At 43.1% G+C, this 24,988-nt stretch overlaps 1 protein-coding gene and 1 long non-coding RNA gene across 3 annotated transcripts in view; one reads left to right on the top strand and one right to left on the bottom strand.

Annotated features, from left to right (window-relative positions):
* LOC138811401 (uncharacterized) overlaps positions 1 to 17,437 on the bottom strand; it is a 45,964-nt gene extending 28,527 nt beyond the window's left edge. Inside the window, exons 1-5 of one of the 2 annotated variants that reach the window (XR_011367374.1) lie at positions 16,932 to 17,437; positions 15,803 to 15,917; positions 9,451 to 9,710; positions 2,081 to 2,213; positions 684 to 874 (exon numbers count right to left, since the gene is read on the bottom strand). This is a non-coding gene — a long non-coding RNA (uncharacterized lncRNA). The remainder of the gene's footprint in view (positions 1 to 683; positions 875 to 2,080; positions 2,214 to 9,450; positions 9,711 to 15,802; positions 15,918 to 16,931) is intronic. The other variant, XR_011367373.1, reaches the window with a different exon arrangement.
* A 609-nt stretch (positions 17,438 to 18,046) lies between these two features.
* Positions 18,047 to 24,988, top strand: part of LOC138811391 (lysophospholipid acyltransferase 2) — a 118,556-nt gene continuing 111,614 nt past the window's right edge. Inside the window, exon 1 of the mRNA XM_069999122.1 lies at positions 18,047 to 18,182. Coding sequence (XP_069855223.1) covers positions 18,108 to 18,182 — 75 coding nt within the window. The 5' untranslated portion in view covers positions 18,047 to 18,107. The remainder of the gene's footprint in view (positions 18,183 to 24,988) is intronic.

Below are 24,988 nucleotides of genomic sequence, written 5' to 3'. Positions count from 1 at the left end.
GTCAAATGATGCCACGGAGAGGCCAAATCCAAACTCGATTACCCAGCTGCCTCCAAAACAACAAAGAATAAAGAGTCAGAAAAGGGGGAGTACTACACTGCCAAAGGCATATAATATGTACTCATCAAATTCTATATATAGACTTTGACTATCTCTTGATTCTAATATAAAAACACTTTGTATAGGAGAAGCAGGAGAATTAGAATATTGGCAGATATCAGGTAATATTAAAGTTATATTTGGAATGATTTTAGTTGTGTATCCTTTAGAGATATAAACAGGAATGCTCAAGGGTTAAATAATATAATATCTGAGAGTTGCTTTAAAGTTATCTGTGCACAAGTTTTGGAACATACAGCTGGAAGATTTAATTGATATTGAAAATTTTTGAAACAGAGTGATTGGGATAGAAGTATTTAATTATTCTCTTTGCCTTTGCTTGACAACCTCCAAAGTAAAAAGGTGAAAATTAAAAATAAAACCAAGAGAAATAGAACATGTATCAAGATGTGCAGAGTCACCACTAATACACACATATTCTGTTGCAAGGTAAGATTTTTATAGGATTTAAAGGACTGTAAATACTACAAGGTTTAGGAACTAGACATGTGTGAATCTTGTGTTGCTATTTAGTTGTCTGGGGTGTGAAAATCTTAGCTACATGATAAGTCATGTGTACTTACCCTCTTTAGAACGTTGGTAGAGGGTAGATAACATTGCATATCGAGGTCTGGAAAGCTCTATACATGAAGACTTGGATCAAGTTCTTGAGGTAGTTTTCTATTCTAGACTCAGCATGTAAAAATATCTTGAAGTTAGGAGCTGGAGATGTAGCATACCAGCAGAGCACTTGTGTAGCATGAGGATCTCAGCACTGCATGAAAAAAAAATCTTGGTGTTAAGGATATGAACATATGTATGCATGTATGTATGGCTCAATATCATATTGGTGGCATTATTACAAACAACTCAGGCTAAGCATGGGAGTTCATGCTTGTAATCTCAGTTCTTGGGAGGTAGAGGCAGAAGGACCTTAAGTTCAATGCTAATCTGGGTTGTATATCAAGTCCATACAGTTAAAAGAAAATCAAGGGTGGGTACTGATGGCTCACACCTGTAAGCTTAGCTCCTCAGAGCCTGAGAACTGAGGATCTCAATTTAAAGCCAGCTGGGGAGAGAAGGAGGTGGGGGAGTACGTAAAACTCTTTTCTCCAAAACTGGAAGTGGTTGAAAGGGAGTGGTTGGGATAGAAGTATTCAATTATTCTATCTTTGCCTTCATTTGACAACCTCCAAAATAAAAAGATGAAAAATAAAAATAAAACCAAGAGAAACAGAACACGTATCCAGGTGTGCAAAGTCAGCATTTAATACAAACATATTCTGTTACAAAGATATTTTTCATAGGATTTAAAGGACTGTGAATATTACAAGACTTAGGAACTTGCTAGCCTAGAGCAAAAATGCTCAGGGACAGAACCCAGGCCCGGTTCAAGCTCTAAGACTCTGTCTCTCTCACACATACTCCATCAGTGATTTGGGGGGTCCAAAACTCTAAGAAGTGACATTTTGTACAAATTTGGTTATATTCTTTCTTTGCCGTGAATGTCATTAATGATGACTTTGATGAGGCACGAGAAAGTTGATTCCCCAGGCCCCATCCTTGAGTAGTCTTTTCAGGCAGTTAAGTTGTTGATGTTGTTGTTAGGTTTTTTTTTTGTCAGTTGTGGGGCTTGAACTCAGGGCTTGGGAGCTGTCCCTCAGCTCTTCAGCTCAAGGTGAGCGCTCTACCTCTTGAGCCCTGGCGCCACTTCCAGTTTTCTGGTAGTTAATTGGAACTAAGACTCTCATGGACTTTCCTGCCTGGGCTGGCTTTGAACCGTGATCCTCAGATCTCAGCCTCCTGACTAGCTAGGATTACAGGCGTGAACCATGGGCACCCTGCTTTAAGTTGGTTTTATATCAATTCGCTCAGTTTTGACTAGCTTCCCTTGGGTAGTGAAAGACAGTTGTGAAATATTTGGGAGTCATGACTGGGATCTATAGCAGTGTCCTTAATCATTCTTTGTTTCTTATCTTACTTTTACTACTGATGATTTTTTTTTTTTGGTCGGCCGTGGGGCTTGAACTCTGGGACTATTGATGATTTTAAATGAAGTTCTGCAGAGTGTTGGGAATTTTCCTTCTTCCTTCTTGGGCTGATATTTTGATGAACTGTAATGAGAGAGCAGTCAAAATGATGAGTTTTCAGACTGAGGTCATAAGAATCCTGTTCAAATGCAAAATTTGTTACTAAAAACTTAAAATAATAAACATAAAAGGACTTCATCTATTTGTTGAATACGTTATCTTTTAAATTTCACCTTTATTTCTTACCTATATAATGTCATTTTTTAAAAGACTTTCAAATATGAGTTTATTTTGAAAACACTTGATCTAATGATATAGTAACAAACTATACCTTAAATTCTATTTATGGGCATGCTCCCCAATGATCAAAACTCCTATAACAAGTATTACCATACAGTGAGAGTGGTATGTGCAAAGTTAGATGTAGAACAGAATTAGTGAATGATGGATGACCAATAATTAGATAAAGCTTAACTTTGTGAAATTTATATGAATTTAAAAATATCCTTAAACACCACAGCAAGCGATGTAATTATGTTGGTAAACTGATTTCATCTTGATTTTGACACCTGTGGAAATTTTAAAAGCACAAGTGATGTTCCCCAAATATCTTTCAGTTGTCAGTGATTAAAGTCAATTTCTTTTTAAGGTTGATGAGAACTGTGTATTGTACAAATACTTCATGGGTGAAAATATGTTCAGAATTCTACTTTGTTATCCACATATGACTCACTTGGCTCAACACAGCCTTACGAGAAAATACTTGGATCAAATATATTACCCAGACCATGGAATGAGACCATTTCCCAATATGAAAGATTTATTTCACTGTCTACAGAAATATCATCAAAGAGGAAAAATATTACTGTGTGTTCATGTTTGTATTATACCCCACTACCTGCCACTTCAAAAGTAGAACTGACTTGTTTTAAACTCATGTATCTTCATTGTGGTGGTTCATTTGTAACTCACCCTCCCACTTTCTAAATAAAGCATCCATCTTCTCTAGAAATACAAGAAGTAGTTCAGCTTGGAAGTCCAGAGGCTTATGAAATTGTATACATTTAAAAGAATGTCAATTTTTCTTTACTACATTGTTAGCTTGACAAAATATTTATACCCCAAACCTTGACAAATATCTTTATTTAGAATATTGTGTTCAGGCCAGGCACTGGTGGCTCACACCTGTTAATCCTAGCTGTTCATGAGGCTAAGATCTCAGGATTGCAGTTTGAAACCAGCCAATAAACTCCTCAGAAAGAGCCAGATGTGGTGCTATTGCTCAAGTAGTAAAGCACTATCCTTGAGCAAAAGAAGCTTAGGGACGGTGCTCAGGTCCTGAGTTCAAGACTGAGGACCAACACACACACACACACACACACACACACACACACACACACACACACACACACACACACACACACACACACACAAGAAAGAAGACTAGTATGTTCATATATCAATAAGAAAAAAACTAAGATTGGAAATACTACCACAAATCTGTCTAAATCATCTATTAAAAGTTATATACATTTGTAAGAAAGTCTTAACAAAACTATAAATTCAAAATATTTAATTTGCTGGGCTGGGAAGGTGGCTCAGTGGTAAGAGTGCTTGCCTAGCATGCATGAGGCCCTGTGTTCGATTCCTCAGCACCACATAAACAGAAAAAGCCAGAAGTGGCACTGTGGATCAAGTGGTAGAGTGCTAGCCTTGAACTGAAGAGCTGAGGGACAGCGTCCAGGCCCAGAGTTCAGGCCCCACGACCGACAAACTAAAAAAAAATTGTGATTAAAAACAAACAAACAAAATATTAAATTTGCTCATATGTAAAATAAAGTATTTTAAACTATAGACCATGTACTTTTGTTTTTCTTTTTAAAATGAGCTGTAATTAAATTGTGTGTGTGTGTGTGTGTGTGACAGGGTCACCTATATTGTGCAAATATTCATATGAATATCAAAACTTCATGGGTGAAAATATGTTCAGAATTCTACTTTGTTATCCACATATGGCTCATTTGAATCCCACTCAAGTGGCCCACCCACCTCAGCCTATCAAGGACTTGGAATTTCTGGCAGTCACCACCATACCCAGCTTAAAGTACAATTCTTAATATGTTTGCAACTTTTAATTTGGAGACAGATATTTGGAAATTTCTGATAAATACTCCGTATTCTTTAATATGGTATTATGCCTTATGATATATAAAATTATTTAACGGACATTCATTCATTAAAACATAGTTCAAAGGGATAGTTTAATATAGGTAGACATTACTCATAGTGATATTCATTTCAAGTTATTTGTTGCACACTATTTTAATATGTTGTGATAGATTCTCCCTTATAATTATGGTAAAATTCACTACGTCAACAAAACCTACTGAACAGTCTATAAAAATGGTTTCCCCCTTGGAAACATCTAACATTTGGAGTCAGTAAAGATGCTGTTCTGAGATTGGTACAGTATTGTGAAAATCATAAGCATAAGGGGTGTTCATATTTCCTAATGTTCTCACTTATATTTCGTAAGTAGTTTAGTAATGATGTAAATAATGGCACACAGTGAGCTGATGGGTGTAGTCTTTGTGTATTCATACAGGTATGTTCTGAAGGCTCACGAGTTTGCTGTTCTATTACAAAATTCTCTTCTTCATAACATGAACATTTTTAATAAAACATAGTTCATTTAATTACTTTTATTGTGTGTGTATGTGTGTACTAGGGCATGGAGTCTAGAACTCTTACTTAGCTTTTATGCTCAAGGCTGGCACTCTACCATTTGAACCACACCTTTACTCTGGCTTTTGGCTGATTAATTGAAGATGAGGGTTTTTCAGGTTTGTAGGCCTAGTGTGGCTTCTTTATCTCCTGACTAAGATTACAAATGTGAGCCACCTATGCCTGGCTTGTTACTTTCATTATTTACAAGACTTTTCATTGAGGGAAATGTACACACATGTATTTTTTGCAAATGATTAAGTAACAATATTGGAAGAATAAATAGTAAATCAAGAGAAATCTAGCAGATAATCTTGAGAAAGTTATTTAGTAGTTCTAGAAAATAGAGATAAAAATTAAATAGGAACTATCTAGGAAGTCCAATGTTATACCATTAAGAATCTTATAAAGAGAACACAGAAAATGACAGGAGAAAATTATCAAGTAACAAGACAATTTCCCTGAATTGAATGCTGTATATTTCTAGATTGAAAGGGCCTACACAATAGTCCCTACAAATAGGAAAGACCTACCCTACAACACAAAAGTGAAGCAAAAAATATTCAAAAAATCCTAGAAAGGGAAAAATAAGTTAAAAAAATCACATTTAAAGGATAAGGTATTACAGTAACTTTTTTTTTCAACTCAAAGCTAGGGATGGAACTCTGAGCTTCAGGCATACTGGCAAGTTTCTACCACTGGGCTGGCTATTGCCCAATGCTAAGGTGATATTTCTTAACAGCACCATTGTAATCTACAAGAAATGGAGCAATGCTTTCAAAATTCTAAGTAAAGAAAGGTATCAATTTAGAATCTTAGGTCCAGCTTTGGCTGATGCTATGGACTAGCACTCTCGGTACCCAGGCCCCCTTATTCTGCAGTGTGTGCTGTGGACTCTGGAAGTAATTGCTGCCTCCCAGGATCTCTGGTAGCCTCCATTTCCTAGGCACTAGGAGAGCATTAAGCAAACTCCCCTCACATACACTGGAAGGTAGAGAGATAAACCAAGCAGCAACCATACAGGGGTACTGAGTTTCTGGGGTACAGGTCCTACCATCTTAGCATGCCTGAGCTTTCCCTCACTTTCTTTTTATTGTTGCTCCTCTGTGGCCCTTTCTGAAGATATTTTTTTAATTGCCCCACCCATGAAATTTTAATTCTACAGATATGCTGTTTATGAAATCTGTGGATATTTGTGTGTTATACTTTCAAAGAGTAAGCATGTTTTCTTGGTTGGTGTTTTCTTTAGTTTCCAACCCCCAAAGCAATTTCCACTGCAGTTGGTAAAGCATGTACATTGTTTGGTCCTAGGATCATAAGTACCACACAGCAGCTGGCAGTGGCTGTGGGATTACCGCTAGAAAAGTCCTGGGGTGGGGTTGGGTGTAGTCCCTGGCTAGGTATCACATCCAAGTGTTCCAATATAGAAGAGAGGTGAAAGAATCCCTTCACTACAGAGAACAGTAATCCTCGGCTGACAGCTTGCTTCAGGGCTGAGAGCAGCCAGTACAGAATGGAGTAGGAGGACATAGTGGGAAGGACATTTAGGAACACAGAATGGGCAATTACCCTACATGTATGGCCAGCAGGATCTGCAGGACTTTCTGGTGGGGTTTAGCAAAGAATTTGAATTAGTATTAGTGATACTTACATAGAAAACTGAATAAAGAAAAGGCCATTATTAACTCCAGAAAAGATACAAGGTTGTAGAAGAATGGAAATGCAAGCAAATAATGGAAACAGATCTTTGGTTCGCCCCAAGTGTGCCTGATTTTTGTCATTTCTTCATAAATGTTATTGGGAGGACAGAGAGGAACTGAGAAGTTGTATTCTTTATCACCTGTAGTAATGTCATCAATGTGTAATTTTTAAATGAGAAAGCCTTACAGTCTGCACATCTCTTGGAATAAACAGTATTTAGGTGAAAACTAGCAGCTATGGCGTGGCTCTGGTATGTATCCTCCGTGACGGGAGCAGCGCTGAAGCTTAGTGGGAGGTAATTAGGTCATTGTGGATGCCCTCACCAGGAACGCACGCAGCTCCTGTGGAGCACTGGTTAGTTCCCACAAGAGTAGGCAGTTATAAAAAGAGCCGGGGCAGAAAAGTCCATGAGACTCTGATCTCCAATTAGCCAGCAAAAAGCAAGAAGTGGTAGAATGCCAGCCTTGAGCGAAAAAGCTAAAGAACAAATCAAGCACCAGTGTCTCACGCCTGTACTCCTAGCTACTCAGGAGGCTGAAATCTGAGAATTGGGGTTTGAAGCTAGCCCAGGCAGGCAAGTCTGGGAGACTCTTATCTCCAATTAACCAGTAGAAGGCTAGAGTGGGGCCATGGCTCAAGGGGTAGTGTTGTTGGCCTTGAGCAAAAAAGGTCAGGGACAGCATCCAGACCCTCAATTCGAGCCTCAGGACCTCTAATTTCCCGTTTCACCACGTGACCTCTTCTGAATACACTGATCCTATCGGCTTTGAGGACCTGAGAGAAGCTACTATTCATGCTCTCTGACTTCCAGATCTGAGAGCTAAATAAGCCTCTTTTCTTTACTAATTATCCAGTCTCAGGTATTTTTTACAGCAATGGGAAAGTGAACCAACACTAACAGCAATAGTTATGAGGTGAATGTTAACCACGGGAAGCAGAAATCAGGAGTTAGGAGAGGTACAACAGAGAATTCTCTTTTTCTTAGTATACTATTTATTTTTGTTTTTGTTTTTGTTTTTTGGCGGTGTGGGGCTTGAACTCTGGGCCTGGGCGCTTGTCCCTCAGCTCTTCAGCTCAAGGCGAGCGCTCTACCACTTGAGCTACAGCACCACTTCAGGTTTTCTGGTTTATTGGAGATAGGTGTCTCACAGTCTCTCCTGCCCGGGCTGGCTTTGAACCACGATCCTCAGATCTCAGCCTCCTGAGTAGCTAGGATTACAGGCGTGAGCCACCAGTGCCCGGCCTACTATTTGTTTTTTTAAAAAGATTATTCATGTATCATTCTCCTAAAAACAGAATGATGCAGACATGTGGCTCATATATGTAATCTCAGCTACTTGAGAGACAGAGAATGGGAGGATTGTGGTTTTGAGGCCACCTTAGGCAAAAACTTTCAGAGGCTCTATCTCTACCAATAAAAACAGCTGAATGTGGCTTGTTAGTCATCTCAGCTATGGAAAAGCATACATAGAAGGATTACAGTTCAAGGATGTCCAGTCAATCCCAAGGCCCTGTTTAAAGAGTAACAAAAGCAAATAGGACTGGGGGCCTGAATCAAGTGAGAGAAGGTCTGATTTTTGTCACTTCTTCCTGATCTATTAGTTTTTGTCTAGTATCTTTTTCTTCATAGAAGAAGACCTCAGACACATAATTCTTTGGCAATGACTTTAGATATGCATACTACATATGTGTCTTATTCTAGATGAGCCACTTACACTGAAAACTATGCTACAGGAGTTCTTTTTTACTTTCCAAATTCCTACTAATCCACATGAATGGTGGATCTAGCTCATGCCAGTTGTCAAACACAGAATCTCAATGTTAACATATAGGTAAGAAACCAGTTACTCAGAAACACAATGGAATATTTATATCTTCATTTTTATTATACACACATCATCAATAAGAATTAACTCTGAGCATTTGATGCTTATTCTATCTAAATACTAAAGTGGTCTAGAGAAATGTTTGTTGCCACAGTAATTACTACTAATATGAATTCACATTTCTAACAGGGAAAGGGTTACAGATTTCTTATATGTAAATTGGAAAAGCACTTTATAAAATCTAATTAAATACCTCGTCTTGGCATAAGAATGAGCACCTGTGAATCATTTTTTGTATTTAATTATAATAAGGTTCTTAACAAAATAAGAGCTACTAAAGGCTAGGACATTGGTTCTTAAACATCAGTAAGTGCTTAGGAATGGCCCATAACTACTACAGTAAAATGCAGACGCTAGGCCCCTGCCTAGAAATTTTGATACTTTTTGCTTTGGGTATCAACTAGGAATCTGGGTTTTAAACAGGCACCCTTGGTGATTCTGATAAAGATGGTAGTAGAAACCAGAAAAGAGACATACTACCTTGTTGTGTTACATCAGACAGACTTGTGTTGGTTTTATTCATCTTTTAATTTATTTCTTGATGACACTCAAGAACTCCAAAGGGAACAACTTTAAGTGCTCTCTTAGAAAAGTATCTAAGGACCAGTAGCTGAACGCATTTTACATCAGGAGAAATAGAGTAGCTTTATGCAATAAGACCAGGCTGCTGGCTCCTGTCCTAGAATAATGTAGGATCGTTTCATTGGCTAGCAGCTGGACATGAACCAAAAAAAGATAAGTACTTGTGGATTTAGAAATGGCATTCAGAAAAACACTGTACTGAAGGATGATGGTGTCTAGTGGCGCCTGGAATTTTCAAAATCATCCATCAGAGTAATCATTTTAAATGTGTTTCAAAACAATACTCCAAATTATGAATTATTCATTTGCTTTCTTAGCTCTTACCCATGAAATCCTTATATAAATTAGTGTTTGTCTTTTTAATATCCTTTTCCTACTATGTATGTTGTAAGACTCAATAGATACAGATAAAACCAAAACAAACTTACCACAATAAGTTTAAGGAGAAGAAAAAGTTTAAAAATTGGTTGTTATCCTCTTAATTTCTGTAAATGCACATTAATGTTTTCAGGTGAAGTAGATCAAGGTTTTGTTACATCATTTAATATACTCTTCCCAGTCCTAGTGTTAGCCAGGTGTGCTTTATTTTTCCTTTAAATGTCAGGGGGACAAGCTGACTGAAGCAACAATGTGTTGTTCATCTGTACTTCCACCAGTCTATGAAGGTCTACCACAAGATCTGCAGCTCCTACAATATTAATGGTCATGGGGTTAGAACAAGTCTTAATGACAGCTTACAATGTGGCAACCACGAAGTGCTTTAAGTTTATAAAGATACTTGAATGGCACTACAAAGTATTATTATTCCTATTTCACAGGCGAGGGCACTGAGAATTGAGGAGATTAAGCAATTTATCCAAAGTCAAATATGTATGGAATAAGTGACCTTCAAAATTAGGCAATCTAGTTCCAGGGCCTGACTTCTTTACCTGTTTGCTGCCTATGGCTCTACCCTCCAATGCCTCAAAAACTTTAAAGACAATATTTCAAATGAAGAATCTAAAAAAAAGTTGTCTTTTGGTGGTATTTCCACTTGATCTGTATCTTCACTTCTATACTTATTACTTATACATATCTTTGAACCTGTTAAAGTTTACTAATATAATTATTAAGATTTCCTGGAAACGTTTGGTATCTCTTTCATGATTTCCTTTTAATGAATGTTTTGTGGTTTTAATAACAACGGTCTTTTTTTTTTTTTTTTGGTCCAGTCGTGGGGCCTGAACTCTGGGCCTGGGCGCTGTCCCTCAGCTCTTCAGCTCAAGGCTAGCGCTCTACCACTTGAGCCACAGCGCCACTTCTGGCTTTTTTCTTTTTGCTTATGTGGTGCTGAGGAATCGAACCTAGGGCCTGAGGCATGCAAGGCAAGCACTCTACCACTGACCCACCTTCCCAGCCCCTAACAACGGTCTATGACATACAATATTTTAGACCTACAGCAGAATTTACACACAAAAACTCAAATTGAGGACAGTAACTATCTGCATTCTCATGGAAAATAAATTAAAAGATAATTTGCTGAAATCGAAACTCGGGCTTATCTGATTGTAAGGACATTCCTTAGCAGGTACTTCACGTTTAGCTTGCAGTCCTACTTGTTCAGGTGAGCAAGTCTTTTGGCAAGAGAATTGGGTTAGATGTGGTAACCATAGACTTTATTGGTAGGATTGGTTCTCATTACTAATTCTTTACTGGCTAGGACTCTGATGTTAGTGTTGTAAATTGTGGACCAAATTCACAACTAAAATAAGCAAAGTAATGAAGGAAGTAGGAGTAGTCAGGTTCATTTAAAGATAGGGAAATCTGCTGAAAATGACAGACTTCTGAGGATAATAACATGGAGTATTTCAGAGCTGATAACAGATGAGGGTGAGCAGAATCCCTCCTTAATAGCTAATGATGTCAACATATTTCAGGTAAGGAACTCTTCTTACAACTGTAGATAAGAAGGTGATATTATCCAAAAAGAAATGTACTCATTACCTGACTTATGTAACTCTAACCCCTCTGTACATCACCTTTATAATACAAAATTACAAAAAATGTCATAAGAAAAAATGCACACTTGTAGTTAAGCAGAAATCACCTGGACTGTCAACTAGAACTGAGAAAGAGGCCTTCTTACCCAATGTACTGCCCATGAAATAGAAGGCTATTACAAAAACTACTGTGGTTCTAGTGATTTACAGTCAAGATACTTCATAATCTGAACACAAATACTATCATATAAATGTGTAAACTTAAGACAATTTTGAACTTGGGGTTTCTACACCTAGAGCTCAAAGGTTAAATAAAGATTGATTGCATAGTGATAAGAAATCAGCACAAAGAGGGTGCTATTTTGAGATTTTTCTAACAGTGCTTATGTTACTTTTGCTGAAAAGAACTGACTCCTTACTTGAGCCAATGAATTAACAAAAGCAGGAGAAAAGCTTGGCATCCCTGTCTGCATCTTTTCCTTGTGATCTAGGAAGGACAGGAATTATAGATACTATTTTTCTAAGGAGGGATACAGAAAACTGCCCCAAAGGAAGGAAACATGGATGCTTATCAGGACAGAGGAAAAACTTCTCTGGAACTCCTCCCCAAACAGAGACTGAGATAATAATCTACTCAAACAGAATTGTGACCAGAACCTCTAATAATTATGCATACTTCTCCCCCACCCTTAGTTCTTCGTTTATTCCTAAAACTCCCATGTTTGTACTGTAAGCATTATGCCCACCTTCGGTCCTCAACTCCACCCAGACTTGAGCTCCCCCCAGCCCTGGAGTTCTCACCCTGCAGCTGGCCTTTCCCTCTCTCCACCCAGACCCACCTGAGCTCCCATCTACCTCACTTCCTAGCCCCAGACCCTGCTGCTACCTAACTAGATAGTGGAGGCCGCCAGGTGCTCCCTTTCTAGAGGAAATATGGTTCCTCTAATAAACCTTGTAATAATCTCTCTCCTATGCCTGCCTGCCTCCCCGTGGTCTCCTGGGATGGATATGATGGAGCCTTTCATGTACCACAAAGATGGCTGAAGATGGGTTAAAGTGCTATCTTCCTGTAGCTAGCTGCCTGTGCCACATAAGATATTTCTTTTCTCTGCCCTAAGCTATAACCATCTTCTTATTGGCCTATAAGGCTAGTGGCTGGATCTGACAGAAGTTTGGGCCTAGAGCCCCAAACTCTAGTTGCAGCTCAATTCATTTGCCAAAAGATTATAAGCTTGTCTAAGTATACCTGCAAGAAAGTGGAAGATTTACCCAGGATAAAAGATTTAAAATAGATCACTGAGAAGAAGTGAGTCGTGATATGAAAATTACAGATGATTCTGAAACCTGTGGAGTGCCTAGAAAGCAATGCTGCTTCCCAAATTGGTGAACAATCATTAGTTGTGTTTGAATCTATTAAGCTAAATAAACCTAGATAGAATGTTAGGCTCAGTGAGACAGGGAAAGTCCGAGAAATTTTTGTGAATCATATAATTTTAGAAGAAGAGGGAATCACTGAAATAATTATTTTAAAAAACCTCTTAATACGTAGGCAATGAAATCAAAGTGACTTATTTATTCTAGTCTTGTCAGTGGCACAGACAGAAAATAGTGGAGCCAGAACTTTCCTTTGCATCTGACATCTCTTGTTCAGTCTCTAGTGAATTCTTGATTGAAGCCTAGTAGATCTTTTTATTTTATTGCAAAGATGCTGTACAGAGGGGTTACAGTTACATGAGTAAGGCAATGAGTACATGACTTGTCAAACATTGCTACCCCTTCTCTTGTTGTTGTCCTCACTATCCCTTCCCATGGCCTACTAGGCCTTAAAGGGTGACTTTCTCAGTTCCAGTGTTTGGTCTTAGGTTGGTGCTAAAAGATGCCAGTCAATTACCTGTTCTGACTGTTGGTATATTTTAATGCCTATATCACCTAAATTATTCCACAGTATAAAGGAAACAAAATACGCAAAATAAGTGCCCAAGAACTCTACTTTCATGACACATACCATTTTTACAGAACAAAAAGCAGCTTAGCAGATTATTTCTTCTGAGTGGTTTATTTAAAGTTAAAAATAATTTGAAAGGGGAACATTTCATTGTAGCAATCTTTAATCATCATAGCCAGTTTTGGAGGCAAGGGCAAGAAAGCCAAGTGAGAACACTGCTACCCTGCTACCTTGTCATCTTTGAACAATGCTGGACACTCTTAATACTTTGTTGAAGTCAGTAATTCCTGTTAACAATGTGGGTGCTATATTAAAATATCTTTACTACTTATTATTTCTAATACTGATATTACTAGTATCTTAAAATACAATTTAGTCTATGATTAATTTCATGCATGGTGAAGTAAGACAGTTACTATTATCTATAATTAACAAGGGGAAAGTAAAGGCATAGGGAAACTTCTACTTGGTATAAAAGTCAGAATTAAAGTTCAGGTCTTTTGACTTTGACTAAGATCCTTTGTTCTCATGAAAGTGATTTTACTTGGTACTTTTTTGAAATACTTTGTGTAAAATGACTGCTGCTTCTTTTGGTTATAGGCATCCCTTATTTACAGCATCACACACAGTTCCTTGAACATAATAAGTACTCAATGCATGTTTTCTAAGAATTAAGCACATATAAATTGCTTTTACAGGATGAATATTATTTAAGGCAAGACAGTGAGGAATTACATATAATTAGTTTCTTTCACCCCCACTTAAGGGCTTCTGGTCTTAGTAGATACTGGTCAGGAGGTCTGTATCTAATTTATACTTGCATCACTGAATTGTTAACCTAACATATGGCTCTTGGTTTCTTCACTGGAAACATAAAGATGCAGTATGTTTAAATTAAGGTGTAGCTTACAAGTATGATGTTTTGAGATATGAGACATATACATATACACTGTGAAACCATTAAACCCAGATGTAATTTTTTGTTGTTGTTGTTCATGGGGTCTGAGCTCTGAATCTGGGCACTGTCCCTCAGCTCTTCAGCTCAAAGCTAGTGCTCTACCACTTGAGCCACAGCGCCACTTCCAGCTTTTTCTGCTTATGTGGTGATGAGGACTCGAACCCAGGGCCTCCTGCATGCAAGGCAAGCACTCTACCGCTGAGCCACCTTCCCAGCCCAGATGTAATATTTTTGCAAGGGAAACAAGTTTTGTTTTTTTCTTGTTTTTTTGGGGGGGTCCGGTCGTGGGCCTGAACTCTGGGCCTGAACTCTGAGCCACTTCCAGCTTTTTCTGCTTATGTGGTGCTGTGGAATTGAACTCAGGGCATCATGCATGCAAGGCAAGTGCTCTACCACTGAGTCACCTTCCCAGCCTGGGAAACAAGTTTTTAACTTCAGTACTGCATCAAATTTTCTGGACCACTAATTTAATGTGTCAACTTGACTGGGCTAAAGGAGGCCTGGATAGCTAGTAAAGCATTATTTCTGTGTGTGTCTATCAAGGTGTTTCTAGAGATGATTAGCATGTGAACAGACTAAACTGCCCTTTTTCAATTGGGTGGGGATCAATTAATTGCTTGAAGGCCCTCTCTTGAAAGCCAGCATTGAACAAAAAAGGGCGAGAACTGGATTTCTCTGCTTGTGTTTGGACATCTATTTTATAAAGTTCTTGGACAACTGTGTTATTGGGTTTCAAATTTGGACTGAATTATACTGTTGGTTTTGCTGGGGGTTTTTTTTGTACCTCTGGGCTTGTCTGGAGCTCTGCTGCTTGCTTTCCTTGTTCTCCAGCATACTGATAGCAGCAGATCCTGAGATGCTTCAGCCTTCATAATATCAAGCCAATTCACTACAGCAAATTTCTCTCTCTCTCTACATATCTTGGTTTGATATACAGATACAATATATATACATATCTATGTATATATATATATGTAGTTATAGTATACATTTGACAGTGTACAAAGCGGTGGTGAGCTTTTCTAATCCACAGTTATCATGCATGTTTTACAAATAAGGAAATCCAGGCTGACAAAGGTTTAGAAACTGACCCAAGACCTTACAGTTAATAAATAGTGGGAAAGCCTAAGGTATGTCTGACACCAAAAATCTAAGCTACTATTAATTATTCTGCATATTTTACCTATTGCCTTTACTGTGATGCAACTAAAATTTCCCCAAGGCTAAAGACCTGGCCATTCTACATATTAAATCATTTTATGGAGTTATGTAACAGGTACTCAGAAACTGTCTTGGCTAAAAAGTACTGACTCCTCACTTGGACCCAGAAGGTAACTAAAAGCAGGATAAAAAGCTGGCATTCTCAGCTTTCCTTTTGTATTTGATCCTTTACTTTGGGCCAGATTTCTACTTTATTCTGTATGTTAATCATCCAAGGAGTGTCTGTCTAAAAATGGGTGCTGCTTATTGCCCCATCTCATCCCCCTTCAAGGATGAAGACACAAATAGTAATAATGGGGGTATCTTATGATGGACTGTTAGACCCCCCCAAAAAAGTGCCTGAAAGTCTCCAGGCATTCTCCCAAACCTGCAGTCACCATAAAGGAATAGCAGAGTCTTGCAGACAGATCATCCAATGATGAGATCACTTCCAAGCAGAAACCCTCATTTCAGAAGAAATGGATTTCCTCTAGCAATAAGGACTTTTACAGCCCAGAACTGAGATCACAATCAATTTGAAGAAAGCTGCTTAATTATGCACATTTCTCTCTCCTTCCCTAATTCTTCCTGTTTTTAAACTTGAAGCCTTTGTCAATTGGCTAAAGATGGGTTGAAATGCTTAATTTGTATCTTCCCAAAGAGATCATTTTGCTTAAAATCATTTCTTGCATTCTCACCATTAGTTGTGTTTCTTTAAGGCAAACGGCCAGACCCGGTGTGCTGGAACTCCTGGGTTAGGTCTCTCGTTATGAAGTTCCCCTCCCAGTGGAGGTTGTGTTCTGACCAGCTCTACTGAAATAAATAATCAGCAAGGAAATTCCTTCATGTAGACATTATTTGTTCTAGCTCTGGTATTATAGCTTTATGCTGCCTACTTTAGGTTGCAATATGTTTCTACCACCCACCTTTAAGTTTTTAAAAATGGTATTTAAATTTTTTCCTTCAGTTTGTTTGCTCAGCCACCTGTACACTTCCTTTCCACTTCCCCAAAGTAGAGAAAAAGGGGGGGAGGGGGAACCATCATGTTTCTCCCCAAACTTATATTAGTAAAGAGGTCCTGAATTAGGGGGTATTTTAGTAAGTATCTTATTGAGCAAGTTGGTATTCCAATTGTACCTTACCGGTACACTGCCCCAGGGAGAATGAAAGTCCTGGCTTTTTTATCCTTTGAATTTTTCTACTTTCTTCTATTAGTAAGTTGAAAAACTACCCAACTAGAAGAAAGCTGAGCAATTTCAGGTATAGACAGGGTTGTACTAATCAGAATGTACTGACTAGTTTAACTACCCTCTTTTTAGAGACAAATGAAGACTGCAGACAGATTTACTGAAGCCCAAGTTCCTTTTCGAGTTTTAACATCTAAGGCTCTAGTGGGCCTCAGATGGTGTTTCTAAGCAGCCGATGGGAATTTTTGGACTGCCTGTATGTTGAGGAAGAAGGCCTCGTGTTAGAGAGGAGATCTGAGGTAGGTAACTACTTGGATTCCAATCTTGGGCTATTTAGCTCTTAGTCACCTTATGTAATTTTTCTGTTACTCAATTTCCTAACGCTAGACTGTGGGTGGTTAGAGCAACTAGCTCTCCTGGTTATTGGGAGGAAGAAATGATTATTCAATTTCTACCCCAAATCTCAAATCCTTCAATTCCCTCTCCCCCCTTTGGTCAGTTGTGGGGCTTGAACTCAGAGGTGCTGTCCCTGAGCCTCTCCGTGCTCTACCACTTGAGCCACAGCGCCACTTCGTTTTTGAGTGGGCAAATGGAGACAAGACTCTCAGGGGGGGCGTCCCCGCCCGGGCTGGCTTCGAACCTTGATCCTCAGATCCCAGCCTTCCGAGTAGCTAGGTGTGATCCTTCCGCGGTCTCCCGCTGGCATTTCTCCTCGGGGCGTCTTCCAGCGGACGGTGACTTACTTTTCTTAAGTTTGGGGCACAGAGGTTCTGGACGCAGGTCCCGGATGGGAGGCGCGTGGCCGCAGCGGGACTCCAGTGTGGGAACCGTGCAAGGGGTGAAGAGATGCTCTCGGCAGAGGCGGGACAGACAGCTGGACACCGGGACTGCCACTTCGACCCAGTGGAACGACCTGTTTCCCTCCTGGCTCCCGGCAGGCCGCGTTGTCGCGCGTCGTCGAACCAGCCGGGCCTACGGGCTCCCGGGGGCCCAGGTGGGGCAGCAGGGGAGGGGCGGCCCCTTGGAACCCTTCCCAAGTTCGGGCTTCCCACACAGCAGGCCCGGAGACAAAGGGACTTGTCGGCCAGGTCACTTCCCCGGTCTGCCGCCCTGCGCTCGCCAGCTCCCCGCTTTGTCCCCAACTTCCCGGGCGCTGGCCCCGCCGCAGCCCTCACAGCCCCTTTGTCTGGCTCCCACCCCACGCGCCTTTGTGGTCCCCGGACCCTCCCCGTGAGGGATGGGGCGCCGCCCACCCTCTGAGAGAAGAATGAAAGCGGTGCCTGGGAAGTAGCCGCCCCCACACGCGCACCCCGGGGCCGCGAACGCGGCCCAGGCCGCCCGCGGGCGACGGCCCCACCCGCACCTCGGCCCCTCACTCGGGTCCTCGGCACGGAGGAGGGGCGCGGCGCGGCAGGCGTCCTCTGATTGGCTGAGGGCGTCGGGGCGCCGCGCCGCGATTGGGCCGCGGGGCTGTCTGGCGCGCGAGCGCGCGAGGTGGGGAGGGGGCGGTGGAAGCTGCTGGAAGTTGGGGGGAGCGGGGGATGCGCGGGGGCGGCGGCGCGGCGGCGGCGACGGCGGCAGGGACCGCGCGGCTGCGGGCGGAGGCGGCGGGCGCGGGCCTGCGGACGGGGGCGGAGGGGGGGTGGCGGCGGGGAGGGGCGAGCCGGGCGCCGCCCCCGGCCCCTCCCCGGCCCTCCCCGCGCCGCTCTCCGACCGCCAGCGGCCCAGGGGCGGGCGCGCCGCTGCATCCCCATCCTCCGCGTCGCCCGGCACGGCGCGAGCGGCGAGCGGGCGGGCGCAGCGCCGAGGCCTGGCCATGGCCACCACCAGCACCACCGGCTCCACCCTGCTGCAGCCCCTCAGCAACGCCGTGCAGCTGCCCATCGACCAGGTACCGGGGCTGCGCGCCCAGGCCGCCGCTGCCGGCGGCCGTGCCCCGGCCGGGGCGGGAGCGGAGGGTGGGGGCTGGGGCCGGGGCCGCTCTGCCCGCCGCCCGCCGGGCCGGGAGGGGGGCGGCGGGCTGTCATTGTCCCTCGCGCGGCTGGCGGCCTCCGTGCCGGGCGTGCTCGCTCAGCTTCCACCCCGCGTCCCCCCCCCATCGCGGCCCCGGGCGGGGTGGGGAGGGGGGGTGGGCGCGGGCGGCCGCCAGCCGGGACGAGCTCCCCGCACCGACGTGCGCGTGTGCGTGCGGTCGCTGCCCCTCGCCGCCGGGCGCTGGGAGCCGCCGCGGGCGCGGAGTGGACCCGGGCGCTGACCCCCCCCCCTGCCGCCCCCGGTGCCCGGGCGGACTGAGGGTGGGCTGGGTGCCCAGTGCCCCGGACTGCGGGGTGGATGGGGCTCCGCTCGGGGACAGTTCGAGCGTGGCTTCCACGAGAGGCGAGCCGTGCGCGGGGAGGACGGGGGGCGGGAGGCCAGGCAGGAAAGTCGGAGCGGGCTCACGGCGCCGCGGTGGCCGGCGGCGAGCCCCCTCGCCCGCGTCGCCGCGCCTCGCCGGGTCCCCCGAGCGCCGTCCTCGCCGTCCGGGCGCGGCTGGCATTTAAACGTGTAAAGGGCCGCGGGGTTACCCTGGAGCCTTGCGATGCGAAGGGCTGCGCCATTTTCACCCGGAGGAGAAAGTTTGCTCGGATTTGGCCCTGCGTGAGAGGCGGGGGCCGCCGTGGGCGGGAGGGCCCCTCGCCCCGGCCCCGCAGGGAACCGCGTCGAGGTTGCGGGAAGGACGGTCCCCGGCGCGGCTCTGCCGGGAGGGGCTCGCGCCGCCTGGGGGTGTCGCCCGGACGGCTCGGGACCCCGGGACCCCGGGACCCCGTGCTAGCCGGCTTGTCCCGAGAGGCACGTCGAAGGAGTGTCACTAAGAAAGCTCCCAGCGTGGGTTCCGTTCCCTATTCATCCCGGCCACAGCTTTCGGCTAGTCCGGAAATAACTGATGCTCCCGAATCTTGAACCGCGGTTAGGAGTTAATGAAACGTCACTGCCAGGTGCCTCGGGCAGTCACCCCGTCGTCCTCCCCGTCTGGTACTGAACTGATCCGACCACGCGGCTTGGGCTTCTCCGCACCCGCGCTGGTGCGCTAGCTGAAGCGTGTTACACCAGAGAGGCCGCGCCTGTGCCCCGCGCATGGGACCGACCCGGCCAACGCCTCCTCGCCGACACGCGCAAAGCAGGCAGCGGCTTAGACAAACCCTGCCTGGCTGTGAGGGAGGCGGGCATCGTTACTTCACCCACTTTTCTCTACCATGATGTCTTTAACTGTGAACGCTTCTAATTTTATGTAATGCTTACACTTTTAAAAGCGATTTAATATGCAAGTGGCGCTGGGCTCAAGTGGTAGAGCGCCCACGCCTTGGGCCGAAGAGCTGAGGGACAGCGCCCAGGCCGTGTGCAGGCCCCATGACCGACCCCCCAAAAAGGGGCTTAATATGAATGAACTCATTGGTATACCTCAGTTGTCCAGAGAAACTTCTTTCCTATACTGAAAAGCGCAAGAGAGTCAAGGGAAAGTGACACTTCTTTTTTTAAAAATCTTCCAGCTAAAAATGGTCTTCATTTGATGTCTCGGACAAGCTTCATTCTCTTGCAACTCCTCAAATCTGTTTAGACTTGAATTTGTATGGCCATTTGACCAATATTTTGGGTTGTTTTTCTGCTGTAAGCAAGTCTTAAGTGTTACTGGATTACTACCACATGAGCCTTAATTTTTTTTTTTTGGTGCTAAATTATTTCTTTAAAACATCAAAGACTTAGCCGGGTGCTGGTGGCTCACGCCTGTAATCCTAGCTCCTCTGGAGGCTGAGATCTGAGGATTGCGGTTCAAAGCCAGTCCAGGCAAGAAAGTCGGGGAGACTCTTATCTTCAATAAACCACTAGAAAACTGTAAGTGGCGCTGTGGCTCAAGTGGTAGAGTGCTTGCCTTGAGCTGAAAAGCTCAGGGACAGTGCCCAGGACCAACCAAAAAAAAAAAATAACAGACTTGACCCTTTTTATTAATGAAACTTGGAATAACAAAAAACTAGATGAATAGTTAGCCATTTTAAAATGGAGCTAAACAGAAAAATTTTATATCCAAAAAACTAGATGAATAGTTAGCCATTTTAAAATGGAGCTAAACAGAAAAATTTTATAAATGTAAGTAACTGAGTCCAAGTTGAGTGGAAACTTAAGAATTGATTGTACACAAATAGTGTGATTCAAGAGGAAAAAGACAAGGAAATGAGAGGGAAAATGATAATTTGTTAGTAGTTAATTTGACATATGCTAATTAACAATGCTTTGAAATTTAGGAAATTATAAAAGTAGTCATTTGAGGAAGAACTTTTGTGTCATAGGATCAAGTGGCGTATATAGTGTACAGTGAATAGTGCTAGAAATCACTGGCTTGTGTGGAACAGTGGTGAGCACCTTGCATGGCTAGGTAGCAGGGAAAGGAAAGGAAGAAGGGTTGAGCAGTAAGGCTGAGGGAAGGAAAGGAAGCAAAGATCTTATCTTGGACTCCAGGATTATTAAATCTTAATGAAGATTCCAGAGTGACCTTGAGGTAGCCATAGTATTTTTCAGTAGGCTTGCAATTTAAGTAAACGTAGAAAATTTAGTATCAAGTGAGATCACCTGATGTTTTAAGATAAGTATCTAGCCTTCGGTGATTCCTTTTTCTAGGCCTTGCTTTCTGAAAATTTTATTTGTAGGGTGTGACTAAGTAAGAGCTGTAATCCCCATCCCAAAAGGATCAAAGTAGGATATATGTAGGCAAAATTATATTCTGGATTAGTTGCTGATATTGGTGGACTTTGAAGACTCCAAAGCAAGTACCAGGATGAAACAAGGAATAATGTTGCAGATTAGCCTTCTTTAAAAAAAATTAACATTATTAGTTGAGTGCTGGTGGCTCATGCCTGTATTTCAGGAGGCCGAGATCTGAGGATCTTGGTTGGAAGCCAGTTCAGATAGGACAGTTGAGAGGCTCTCATCTCCAATTAACCACAGAAAAGCTGGAAGTAGAGCTGTGGCTCAAGGAAGTGAAACTGTGGTTCAAGCACTAGCCTTGAGCAGAAAAGCTTAGGCATAGTACCCAGGATCTGAGTTCAAGTCCCAGGACTGGCACACACACACACACACACACACACACACACACACACACACACACACACACACACACACACACACACACACACACACACACACACACACACACACACTCTCTCTCTCTCTCTCTCTCTCTCTCTCTCTCTCTCTCTCTCTCTCTCTCTCTCTCTCTCTCTCTCTCACTCATCATTGTATCTGTTACTTTTGATTTGCCTAGCTGGCTGCACTTCCCCTTCTCTTTCTATTTTCTTCCTTTAGTTTGTATGATGATGTAATTACTAGTATGAAACAAGAGTAGATTACTACGGTGATGTGATATGAGGATGGCATACTAGACAGAGGGCTGATTAGGGATGAGTTGTTGAACAGCTCTATTTTAAGACTGGGGTCATTGGTTTAGATATAATATTCCCAACTCTTCGGGGCAGGGAGAGAGGGAAGAAGGAAATAATTGAAAGGTTTGGAGAAGAGTGAAGAGAATAGTGATTAAGTTGGAAGGACTGTTGTAAGTTACTAATGCCTCAACGCTGAATTCCATCTTACAGATGAAGGAATGAAGTGTAGCACTTTTTAAAGAATAAACACATTTTAGTGGAAATTGGTGATAAGTACAGTAAAACCAAGAATATTTTGATGATGGGGCTGGGAAGGTGGCTCAGTGGTAGAGTGCTTGCCTTGCATGCACGAGGCCCTGGGTTCGATTCCTCAGCACCACATAAGCAAAAAGAAAAAAGCCGGAAGTGGCGCTGTGGCTCAAGTGGTAGAGCGCTAGCCTTGAGCTGAAGAGCTGAGGGACAGCGCCCAGGCCCAGAGTTCAGGCCCCACGACCGGAACAAAAAAAAAAAAAAAAGAATATTTTGATGTTGGAGTCTGGATTTGAATGTTTAGTTTAATTACAGGTTTCAGGGGTGGGTAACTTGTTTTCTTCTAATGGCCATTTGGATATTTATAATAACATTTCAGGGCCATATGAAATTATCAGTACAGGCAGATATGGCTGGCAGCTAACAAGCAGCATGTGTTTCTGCCCCATTATGTGCCAGTCATTTAAAAATTTTTTATTATCTTCAAGTAGTTGTACAAAGGGGTTGCCATTTAACAAAGTTGTTTTTGGATACAATGCATCTTGATCAGAGTCAGTTCTTTCAACCTTCTCATCCTTCCCTCCTTTACATACCCCTTCCCTTACTCTTCTTCATTTTATAGAATAGATGTGGAGTTCTTGACTGCATTTTCCTATCTTCTCTTCATTTGTCCAGTCCTCCCCTTGATCCCACCCCACCCTTTTCAAGTACCCACTTCCTGGTTTTGTTGAACTTTGATTTTTGCCTTTCTAAGGAATTAGACTATTTGAGTTCCCCGTTGAATCTACCACACTTCATTTAATCCTTTTGTATACACTTGGATACTACCCATTGTATTAACTTGTAAGTGTACAAGCTAATTCTAGCTTCCACTTAAAAGGGAAAACATGCCGAGGGCCTTATATATCCTCAGGCTGGAGAGGGCCCTTAAGTCTTAGGATGCAAATACTCAGCTCTTTTGTCCCTTGACTGCTTTTATAACTATAATGAACATCAATCTCCTTGGAGACAACTCTGTTCAAACAGTTTGTGCAAGATTCCTTCCAATCAGGAAGGGATGTGTGGCTGGAATCACCCTATCCATTAACAGATTTGGAAATGTCACTTCAATAAATGTTTCTTCCTATGTGAAATATATATTGGGCTTAGATTTAAAATTCTGATTTCCTATTTAACTGGTAAGCTACTCCAGTTTTTTCTGGACTAATTTGGAGAGAATGTTAGTTAAAAGTTAGAGGAAGATCATGGGGACCAGGGTCTTGGTAAGAACGTTCTGGAAGCCCTTCAGTTGCTCTCCATCCAGAGGAAAGGGTGGCATAGGCTCATTGACACCACACGTGGGTGGGAGGGTGGTGAATGCTGAGTTTTACACACTGCCGATTGTTTGCATAGGGCTGAGATGCAGGCCACACCTTGGGAAGGTGGAAGGGAACATCTTACACTGTCAGCAGGAGACTGCCTGGAAGCTGGTTGGCTATAGCAAAGGTGAAGAAGGGCTGGGATAAGGAGTGTGTGCCGCTGCAGATGGAAAGGGGCAGGGCTGCTCTGTATGTCAAGGAGGCTCAGTAAAGACTGCTTCCAGGGGCTTCAGCCAGGCAAGAGAAAGGAGGGCTGGAGTCTCCATAGTGGCCTTTGTAGTAACTCCATCCTAGAGCATAAGACTTGGCCCCTAGGTGCTGTGCAAGGGAGGAGGCAGGCAGGAGGCAGGCTGGCCATGGTTGTGCAAGAAGTGTGGTTCTGAGTAGCAGCAAGACCAGTGGACTCCACAGTTTGGATCAGATGGTGAAGTTCATTGATCTCACCATTGTTGGTGAGATAATGACTTCCTCCTGGCTGGAATGTTCTGAGTTGTCTTCTGATAAGGAGGGAGAACAAAGGCACACAGCACTACCCCTGGGTGCAGGGCCAGTCGTGCAGCCACACGTGCCACAGTGATGAAAAGCCCACAAGCACAGCCAGGAGATAGAAAAGATGTAATATTTACAGCAAGAAAAACAGACACCTGCAGTTCTCAAAACAGAGGGCCTCTCTAAACAAGCCAGGGCTTTGGGGGAACTTAATACAGGGAAGATCAGGTCTCTCAGCTGTAGGAGCACTTACAGCCTGGGACCTGCTTATAATCACAGCTACCTAACTCACCACAAAAGGAGTGGGGCAAAGCACCTTGGCAGTGTTGGCTGTAAGTTTCTCAGAACTTCCAAGGATTATTAAAGTCATTAAAAAAGTTCAAAAAAAAGTTAGAGGAAGAAGGTGAACTAATGATTTTGGAGACATTTCTTATTTTGTAAAGAATTTAGTTGAAAGGAATTGAGCAGGATCCCACCTGCTCTGAAAGTGCCATTGCTGCAGCTCCTCCTGTGCCCCATTTGCCTTCACTCGTGATCAGACGGTATCGTAGTGGTGTAACAGAGAGACATGATTAGGCTTGGAGCCATGCTGTGTCAGCCTTGGGCTCTGCATTTTCTTTAAATCTTAGTTTCCTCATCTGTGCTAATAAGTAATGTGCCCCTGAGGGTCATTGTGAAGATTAAAACAATGACATCTGTGCGAAGTCGGCTCCTATCAGATGTTTGACACATAGTTCCTCCTGTATAAATTATGAAGCATTTGTATTTTGTTTTTTCCTTTGACAACATCTGTTCATATAAATTGCATTTTCAGTCTTTGGATTTTTCTTTTTATAGAAGGGGAAATAGAAAGCTTGGGTTTAGTTATAGGCCCACACAGGGATCAAAGTAAGATTAAAATCTAGTTTTGAAGTTGAAGTTAAAAGTGGGTTTTCTGCCTCCTTTCTGCCTTGAGAGTTCTTTGTCTCCCTGACTTGAGGGCAGGTTTGGGAAAAAGCAGCAAGGGACAGTTTCCATGCCATACCCTCGATCTGAAGGAAGGAACGTCAAGAAGGCAACTGCAGATCCAGGCTGCGTGGCAATGGGGAGGGAACTATCACTTTTACTTGAGGAACTCTGCCAGCTTTCAGTGAGCAAGCCTGGGGCTTGTTGGGACCCTCTGTGGCTCTCTTCCCATTCTTGTGTCTGCC

Source organism: Dipodomys merriami, unplaced genomic scaffold (assembly GCF_024711535.1).
Source record: "Dipodomys merriami isolate MVZ:Mamm:240054 unplaced genomic scaffold, mDipMer1.0.p SCAF_524, whole genome shotgun sequence".
In the NCBI taxonomy this organism is placed as follows: Eukaryota; Metazoa; Chordata; class Mammalia; order Rodentia; family Heteromyidae; genus Dipodomys; species Dipodomys merriami.
This window is presented reverse-complemented; position numbering and strand designations above follow the sequence as displayed.